The sequence below is a fragment of the Salmo salar genome, chromosome 19 (genome assembly GCF_965601325.2).
Source record: "Salmo salar chromosome 19, fSalSal1, whole genome shotgun sequence".
NCBI classification, from domain to species: Eukaryota; Metazoa; Chordata; class Actinopteri; order Salmoniformes; family Salmonidae; genus Salmo; species Salmo salar.
The window spans coordinates 87,155,001-87,165,000 of NC_138309.1; the positions used below are offsets into that span (position 1 = coordinate 87,155,001).

Sequence of the window (10,000 nt, forward strand, 5' to 3'; positions counted from 1 at the left end):
TTGGGTTAGTAGGGTACAGATCTGTGTGTTGGGTTGGTAGGGTACAGATCTGTGTGTTGGGTTAGTAGGGTACAGATCTTCCTGTGTGTTGGGTTGGTAGGGTACAGATCTGTGTGTTGGGTTGGTAGGGTACAGATCTGTGTGTTGGGTTAGTAGGGTACAGATCTTCCTGTGTGTTGGGTTGGTAGGGTACAGATCTGTGTGTTGGGTTAGTAGGGTACAGATCTTCCTGTGTGTTGGGTTGGTAGGGTACAGGTATACTGTTGTCATCCATACCATGAGACAACAACTAACCACTAATGTGATTTCGGGCTAGTCATATATATATATATATTAGTCGAGTAGGACGTTAAAACTAGTTTGTTGCTTTTAAAACTTTAAACTCAGTGGTTCTTCGAGTGTTTTCCAGAAGGAACAGATTAAAATCAGGGAAAGTGGTCCAGTTGTTGTGTCAGTTTTAGTTTACAGAGGAGGATGCTGGGAGTTTGATCTTCTGTTGCTTTCTCAAGCTTGTCATCTCTCTGCTTGGTCATAAACCGGTTGTTGTCTATTCTAAATTGATGTTTTCTGAAGAGGAAAATAATAAAGAAATTCTCCAGAAGCTTCCATTTTGTTTATTTTCTTTTTAACGGCATTTTGCTTATTATTAAACCAACTAATATCCTGCAGGTTGGCAATAGCTTGGCCCACCCAGGGTAACAGTTTTGAATGATTTTCTGAGAACTGCTGCCCCTGAAAGCACATAGCTTTCACAAAGGAGAGGCCAGACTATCACATCTCTGCATCTCTGAATGACGCTCAAGTCTGGTCCTTAGAGTGAAGTTCGAAGTCTTCTTCTCCCTCATTGGCCTCTCAACCAGCACTGACCTCTCGTCTCTTCCTCCCCTCTCTGATCCAACGCGACCTGACAGGTGGTTCACTGCTCTGACTCCATCTAAAACGCTCCGAGTGTATAGAGAGGATATTTGTTTTAAAGTGTTTCATGAGCAGGAGGGTTTGCCTGCGTGTGTTGTGGGAATGTAGCTCCGATAGTGACGTGAGCAGGAAGTGGGGTGGTTATCTAAGCATGAGTCTGCCAGATTGTTAACACGCTGTGCTCTCTTCCTTGGGCCCCTGGTGGCTCTTGTGATCCCCCAAGGCCTGATTCAGAGGGCCCGGCCCAGGATGGGAGTCACCGGGTCCAGCTCTGACCATTCGGTCACGGATCAGCCGGCGCTGACTCAGATCCCTGGCGCTTTTCACTTTCCTGTGTTGAAGGGAGAGGAGGTGGAGGAGGGGAACTTCTTTGTTGACTTGATGATGCCTGATAATTCAACAGCTGGCCTGGTAGTGTTAAGAAAATGGGAGTAAATGGACACACACACACAGACAGAGTAAGTGGATATGGAATGTTCTGGCTGGAGTACAGTGAGGAGGTACAGAGTTTTCCGCCTTTAATCATTTTTCATGTGAATAAAGTTTAAGTAGTGAAAATAACTCTAGATAGTGTCACCGACACTATCTTAATCAGGGTATTCAACAGGCGTGTGTGTGTGTGTGTGTGTGTGTGTGTGTGTGTGTGTGTGTGTGTGTGTGTGTGTGTGTGTGATGCAGTGTCCCTCCTATCTCAGTACCCATGTCGTGGGACGCTCCATGGAGAATGGCATGGTGGGAAACCAAAAGGAGTAGGATAGGGAAAAGGAAGGCCATCACTTCCTCCAGGCTAGATTAGACGAGAGGCTAACGGTCAGCTGCTGTCTGAACCACTTAATGTGACAATTGGTTTATTGTCTAAGGATAATGGGCTTGACGTGATGCCAAGCGACAGGAGCCAAGTTCCCCCTCCCTGCATTCCTGCCCGGCCCAGAGAAAGGAGGCAGCCAGGCAGAAGGGCCGTACTTGACTGCTTTTATATGAGCCCTCCCTGGGCTCAGGGCACCTGTAGGCTGGGCTAGGCTAGGCTACGCTGGCTGGGCTAGGCTACGCTACGCTGGCTGGGCTAGTCTGGGCTAGGCTGGGCTAGGCTAGGCTACGCTGGCTAGGCTGGGCTAGGCTAGGCTACGCTGTCTAGACTGGGCTAGGCTAGGCTACGCTGTCTAGGCTAGGCTGGGCTAAGGCTACGCTACGCTACGCTGGCTAGGCTGAGTTTTCTATGCATAAATGATTTCATACTGAAGCACATGAAGAATGATTCCCTTTTTGAATGACCGTTTTTAATAATTCTCATCCCATGATCTCACACTATACAGACACACCTGACTGTGTCCTTCTCCTCGCAACCTCTTCAAGAAAACACTTCTGTCGCTATGACTACACAAACCCTCCACTTTCTCAAGCCTCAATCAATACAGCAATCAAAAAAAAAAAAAAAAAGTCCTTATGGGTGTGTTGTTGTTGTTGTTGTTGTTGACCAAAGGACATTGTGGTTCTTGGTCCTTGTAATTAAATGATCCATCTGGCCTTTCTCTTGGATTCGTCCGTATTCCTGTTGGTCAGACGCTAGCACTAATACACTGTGACACCCCAGCTGCGAGCAGCTTTGTGTGGGCAAGATTGTCTTAGGGGTATGCAGCAATTAGAGATGGAGGAGGGGGGGGGGGGGGTGGCCGAGTGGCTCTGTTGGTGTGGGTAATTAAGCGGAACTGAGAGCGTTGAGGCCCAATTACGGACCTCTCTGATGTAAGACATGAGCCCCTGGTCGCTTTCACACGTTTCGTGTCAGAGGTCGATGGAGGTCGAGGCCGACACTCCTGAGAAGCAGGGCATACTTGGGAGGGCTGGGAGTTTTTTTTGGGCGGAGAGTGGAGTGGTCACTGTTTTGCCCGTTAATACGTAGAACCAGGAGGTTTTCCTTCATACCTCATTTAACCTAAACTAGATATAGAATCACAAGTCTTGGAATTATCAATGACAGTCAATTTAGCTAGCTAGTCTAACTTACATCTCTGTTACAGATCTTTTTCAATATTAGTTTAACCGGTCATGTCTTATATTCCTGACCTGATGACAGGTAGGTCCAGTCATTGTACTGCTGGACCAAATCAAAAGGACTCCTCCCTTCCCACTGTGGACGTGGGAGTGGGTTCTGGGTTGAGTTGACTGGACCAGCTTAATGCTCCGTTTGCACGCGTAGCCCTACTCACCCACCGCCATCTTGGCACCGAGAAGCCCGTCTCCACTCCTTCCTTACCTAGTCCTGATATTCCTTGAGTCCACCACCACCATCACTCAATGTGAATATTGCAGCAATTTCTGATTTTTAATGTCCTGGAAAAGTGCAGCTGTTTGTCTGCGCCTGTATCAGATCTTCTTCCAGTAACCCAACAGCGGAACAAAGCAGACCTCCTACATTACCTCTGCCTGCCAGTTGTTTCAATATCTCTTCCATCCAAAGATTGTCTGGAAGTGATTCATGCTCTCTCTTGCTTCTCACATAAAGAGACATCTACACCAGTCTGGTTATCAGACAGAGAGAGAGAGAGGAGAGACATCTATACCAGTCTGGTTATCAGACAGAGAGAGAGAGAGGAGAGACATCTACACCAGTCTGGTTATCAGACAGAGAGAGAAGAGGAGAGAGGAGAGACATCTACACCAGTCTGGTTATCAGACAGAGAGAGAGAGAGGAGAGACATCTACACCAGTCTGGTTATCAGACAGAGAGAGAGAGAGAGAGACATCTACACCAGTCTGGTTATCAGACAGAGAGAGAGAGGAGAGACATCTACACCAGTCTGGTTATCAGACAGAGAGAGAGAGAGGAGAGACATCTACACCAGTCTGGTTATCAGACAGAGAGAGAGGAGAGACATCTATACCAGTCTGGTTATCAGACAGAGAGAGAGGAGAGACATCTACACCAGTCTGGTTATTAGACAGAGAGAGAGAGAGGAGAGACATCTACACCAGTCTGGTTATCAGACAGAGAGAGAGAGAGGAGAGACATCTACACCAGTCTGGTTATCAGACAGAGAGAGAGAGAGGAGAGACATCTACACCAGTCTGGTTATCAGAGAGAGAGAGAGAGGAGAGACATCTATACCAGTCTGGTTATCAGACAGAGGAGAGAGGAGACATCTATACCAGTCTGGTTATCAGACAGAGAGAGAGAGGAGAGACATCTACACCAGTCTGGTTATCAGACAGAGAGAGAGGAGAGACATCTACACCAGTCTGGTTATCAGACAGAGAGAGAGGAGAGACATCTACACCAGTCTGGTTATCAGACAGAGAGAGAGAGGAGAGACATCTACACCAGTCCTGGTTATCAGAGAGAGAGAGAGAGGAGAGACATCTACACCAGTCTGGTTATCAGACAGAGAGAGAGAGAGGAGAGACATCTACACCAGTCTGGTTATCAGACAGAGAGAGAGAGGAGAGACATCTACACCAGTCTGGTTATCAGACAGAGAGAGAGGAGAGACATCTACACCAGTCTGGTTATCAGACAGAGAGAGAGAGGAGAGACATCTACACCAGTCTGGTTATCAGACAGAGAGAGAGAGAGAGGAGAGACATCTACACCAGTCTGGTTATCAGACAGAGAGAGAGAGAGAGGAGAGACATCTACACCAGTCTGGTTATCAGACAGAGAGAGAGAGGAGAGACATCTACACCAGTCTGGTTATCAGACAGAGAGAGAGAGAGGAGAGACATCTACACCAGTCTGGTTATCAGACAGAGAGAGAGAGAGGAGAGACATCTACACCAGTCTGGTTATCAGACAGAGAGAGAGAGAGGAGAGACATCTACACCAGTCTGGTTATCAGAGAGAGAGAGAGGAGAGACATCTATACCAGTCTGGTTATCAGACAGAGAGAGAGGAGACATCTATACCAGTCTGGTTATCAGACAGAGAGAGAGAGGAGAGACAATCTACACCAGTCTGGTTATCAGACAGAGAAGAGAGGAGAGACATCTACACCAGTCTGGTTATCAGACAGAGAGAGAGGAGAGACATCTACACCAGTCTGGTTATCAGACAGAGAGAGAGAGGAGAGACATCTACACCAGTCTGGTTATCAGAGAGAGAGAGAGAGGAGAGACATCTACACCAGTCTGGTTATCAGACAGAGAGAGAGAGAGGAGAGACATCTACACCAGTCTGGTTATCAGACAGAGAGAGAGAGGAGAGACATCTACACCAGTCTGGTTATCAGACAGAGAGAGAGGAGAGACATCTACACCAGTCTGGTTATCAGACAGAGAGAGAGAGGAGAGACATCTACACCAGTCTGGTTATCAGACAGAGAGAGAGAGAGGAGAGACATCTACACCAGTCTGGTTATCAGACAGAGAGAGAGAGAGGAGAGACATCTACACCAGTCTGGTTATCAGACAGAGAGAGAGAGGAGAGACATCTACACCAGTCTGGTTATCAGACAGAGAGAGAGAGAGGAGAGACATCTACACCAGTCTGGTTATCAGACAGAGAGAGAGAGGAGAGACATCTACACCAGTCTGGTTATCAGACAGAGAGAGAGAGAGAGAGACATCTACACCAGTCTGGTTATCAGAGAGAGAGAGAGGAGAGACATCTATACCAGTCTGGTTATCAGACAGAGAGAGAGGAGACATCTATACCAGTCTGGTTATCAGACAGAGAGAGAGAGGAGAGACATCTACACCAGTCTGGTTATCAGACAGAGAGAGAGGAGAGACATCTACACCAGTCTGGTTATCAGACAGAGAGAGAGGAGAGACATCTACACCAGTCTGGTTATCAGACAGAGAGAGAGGAGAGACATCTATACCAGTCTGGTTATCAGACAGAGAGAGAGGAGACATCTATACCAGTCTGGTTATCAGACAGAGAGAGAGAGGAGAGACATCTATACCAGTCTGGTTATCAGACAGAGAGAGAGAGAGGAGAGACATCTACACCAGTCTGGTTATCAGACAGAGAGAGAGAGAGGAGAGACATCTACACCAGTCTGGTTATCAGAGAGAGAGAGAGGAGAGACATCTACACCAGTCTGGTTATCAGACAGAGAGAGAGGAGAGACATCTACACCAGTCTGGTTATCAGACAGAGAGAGAGAGGAGAGACATCTACACCAGTCTGGTTATCAGACAGAGAGAGAGAGGAGAGACATCTACACCAGTCTGGTTATCAGACAGAGAGAGAGAGAGGAGAGACATCTACACCAGTCTGGTTATCAGACAGAGAGAGAGGAGAGACATCTACACCAGTCTGGTTATCAGACAGAGAGAGAGAGAGGAGAGACATCTACACCAGTCTGGTTATCAGACAGAGAGAGAAAGAGGAGAGACATCTACACCAGTCTGGTTATCAGACAGAGAGAGAGAGAGGAGAGACATCTACACCAGTCTGGTTATCAGACAGAGAGAGAGAGAGGAGAGACATCTACACCAGTCTGGTTATCAGACAGAGAGAGAGGAGAGACATCTACACCAGTCTGGTTATCAGAGAGAGAGAGAGGAGAGACATCTACACCAGTCTGGTTATCAGACAGAGAGAGAGGAGAGACATCTATACCAGTCTGGTTATCAGACAGAGAGAGAGGAGACATCTATACCAGTCTGGTTATCAGACAGAGAGAGAGAGGAGAGACATCTACACCAGTCTGGTTATCAGACAGAGAGGAGAGACATCTACACCAGTCTGGTTATCAGACAGAGAGAGGAGAGACATCTAAACCAGTCTGGTTATCAGACAGAGAGAGAGGAGAGACATCTATACCAGTCTGGTTATCAGACAGAGAGAGAGGAGAGACATCTACACCAGTCTGGTTATCAGACAGAGAGAGAGGAGACATCTATACCAGTCTGGTTATCAGACAGAGAGAGAGGAGACATCTATACCAGTCTGGTTATCAGACAGAGAGAGAGAGGAGAGACATCTACACCAGTCTGGTTATCAGACAGAGAGGAGAGACATCTACACCAGTCTGGTTATCAGACAGAGAGAGGAGAGACATCTAAACCAGTCTGGTTATCAGACAGAGAGAGAGGAGAGACATCTACACCAGTCTGGTTATCAGACAGAGAGAGAGAGGAGAGACATCTATACCAGTCTGGTTATCAGACAGAGAGAGAGGAGAGACATCTACACCAGTCTGGTTATCAGACAGGTTATCTCTCTCTCTCTCGTTCTCTCTCTCTCCCTTGCTCTCGTTCTCTCTCTCTCCGTCTCTCGTTATCTCTCTCTCCCTTGCTCTCGTTCTCTCTCTCTCCGTCTCTCGTTATCTCTCTCTCCCTTACTCTCGTTCTCTCTCTCTCCGTCTCTCGTTCTCTCTCTGACTCTGGGAACTGTGTTCCATCAGGGCACGTTTAGAACTCAGTAATGTCATCTAGAACTGTGTTCCATCAGGGCACGTTTAGAACTCAGTAATGTCATCTAGAACTGTGTTCCATCAGGGCACGTTTAGAACTCAGTAATGTCATCTAGAACTGTGTTCCATCAGGGCACGTTTAGAACTCAGTAATGTCATCTAGAACTGTGTTCCATCAGGGCACGTTTAGAACTCAGTAATGTCATCTAGAACTGTGTTCCATCAGGGCACGTTTAGAACTCAGTAATGTCATCTAGAACTGTGTTCCATCAGGGCACGTTTAGAACTCAGTAATGTCATCTAGAACTGTGTTCCATCAGGGCACGTTTAGAACTCAGTAATGTCATCTAGAACTGTGTTCCATCAGGGCACGTTTAGAACTCAGTAATGTCATCTAGAACTGTGTTCCATCAGGGCACGTTTAGAACTCAGTAATGTCATCTAGAACTGTGTTCCATCAGGGCACGTTTAGAACTCAGTAATGTCATCTAGAACTGTGTTCCATCAGGGCACGTTTAGAACTCAGTAATGTCATCTAGAACTGTGTTCCATCAGGGCACGTTTAGAACTCAGTAATGTCATCTAGAACTGTGTTCCATCAGGGCACGTTTAGAACTCAGTAATGAATCTAGAACTGTGTTTCTCTTGGCTTCTTCTTTCCAGGCTGTGGTCACCAAGTGATGCATCATGGGGAATATTCAACCAACAAGGTTCTTAGTGATTTTAAAATAAAAATTGTATTTGAGGGTAATGGGGATTGTTGCAATTTGAAACGTTGAATGATCAGCAATCAATATTATACCGTAATACATTCTCTTTCTAGTATGTGTTAAAAGCAAAATATAATAGTATTTTTTTTCTCTCAGTGATTTGAGTTATACGCCCATTTATGTCACCAGTAATGGTAGAGATGGTAATGAGTGGAGGCGGGGCCTAGAGCTGAGTGGAGGCGGGACCCAGAGCTGAGTGGAGGCGGGGCCTAGAGCTGAGTGGAGGCGGGGGCCTAGAGCTGAGTGGAGGCGGGGGCCTAGAGCTGAGTGGAGGCGGGGCCCAGAGCTGAGTGTAGGCGGGGCCCAGAGCTGAGTGTAGGCGGGGCCCAGAGCTGAGTGTAGGCGTGGCCCAGAGCTGACTGGAGGCGGGGCCCAGAGCTGAGTGGAGGCGGGGACTAGAGCTGAGTGGAGGCGGGGCCTAGAGCTGAGTGGAGGCGAGGCAGCCAGCCTGGTTCAGCCAGCCTGGTTCAGCTAGGCGCCAGCCGAACTGAAGCGTGTGGGAAGCATTTAGGCCCTCGCTGTGGCAAAAACATTTTTTTAAATGGCCGACTGAGGAAACCATGATGGTTCTACCTCAGCTACCGATCTTCATAGTGGTGGAGGAGACCCCTTCACCCTGGCAACACCGACCTTGTCATTCAGGCCATTCAACTGTATTGAATTGGATGAGACCCAATCGGTGCTGTTGTCATGCCTGCTGATTGACTCACAGTGGTACCGATCCAAAGTGGTACCGACCCGATAGGTTAGGCGAGACATGGATATCACTCTGAAAACCCTTCTTCAATCTCTCACTGCACTGTTCAATGTCCCTCCAACGCTGTTAGTTTTCACTCTCCGTCAAATGTTAGTCATCTCAGGCTGGATCCCAAATAGCACCCTACTAACCTATGTGTAGTGCACTACTGTTGACCAGGACCCGTTGGGCTACGACAGGAATAGGATGCTATTTGAGACTCGGCCTCCCAGTCTCCTCTAGTGTTTCTCACCGCTCCAGATAGAAGTTCCACTAAGGCAAATATCTAGGATCAGTAATCTTTAAATCCTATAACCTTAGACGTTAGAGGGAAGTCTCGAAAACTGACCCGAGATCAGCTTTTAGGGGGCATCTTCATCCTTCATCTCAGCAACTCACTGACTTGTCATTGAATTAGCTTCTGTATCTACTGAGACCTTGACGTGGCAATAGTCTGTCCGTTCTCTGTCCTCTATCGCTCTGAGTATTGTTCCCCCGGACCGCTGCAGAGCGTGCCAGTTGCATCTACAGTATCGCTCTAGTCCACACAACCAGGGACCCAGGTGGAAAACACACACACACGTATCCGAGCTAGCACAGTCTGGCGGATTCAATTACATGCGCAAATGCTGACACACTGACCCTCACACAGGGTGATTTGCCTTTCTCGTAGCACCCCCCCCCTCCCCCCAAATGAGCTTGGGGGGCCTGTTACAGGGCCCTCTGTCTGTAGCTGGGGAGGGGAGGGGGGTAGAGGGCCCTTGGCTCTAAGTGAAGAACAGGCTGACAGGTCTCTGCGGGAGAGAAACATCTTCATCGGGCTATTTGTGAAACCATCGCAGCTCTCTCAGCCACCGCAGCTCTCTCAGCCATCGCAGCTCTCTCAGCCATCGCAGCTCTCTCAGCCATCGCAGCTCTCTCAGCCACCGCAGCTCTCTCAGCCACCGCAGCTCTCTCAGCCACCGCAGCTCTCTCAGCCACCGCAGCTCTCAGCCATCGCAGCTCTCCAGCCCCGCAGCTCTCTCAGCCATCGCAGCTCTCTCAGCCATCGCAGCTCTCTCAGCCACCGCAGCTCTCTCAGTAATATATATATATATTTTTATAAAATAATTCTGGTCCTCTTTCATCCACGCCCCTCACCGTTTTCTTCTTGTGTGTTATCTGAGTCAATGTTAAAAGGATTTTCTGTGGTCATCTGTCCTGTCACTCTGTTACGTGTT

At 48.0% G+C, this 10,000-nt stretch overlaps 1 protein-coding gene across 1 annotated transcript in view; it reads left to right on the forward strand.

Annotated features, from left to right (window-relative positions):
• LOC106579731 (retinol dehydrogenase 10) overlaps positions 1-10,000 on the forward strand; it is a 24,572-nt gene that overhangs the window by 7,786 nt on the left and 6,786 nt on the right. The window contains exon 3 of the mRNA XM_082965546.1: positions 9,623-9,860. Coding sequence (XP_082821672.1) covers positions 9,623-9,860 — 238 coding nt within the window. The remainder of the gene's footprint in view (positions 1-9,622; positions 9,861-10,000) is intronic.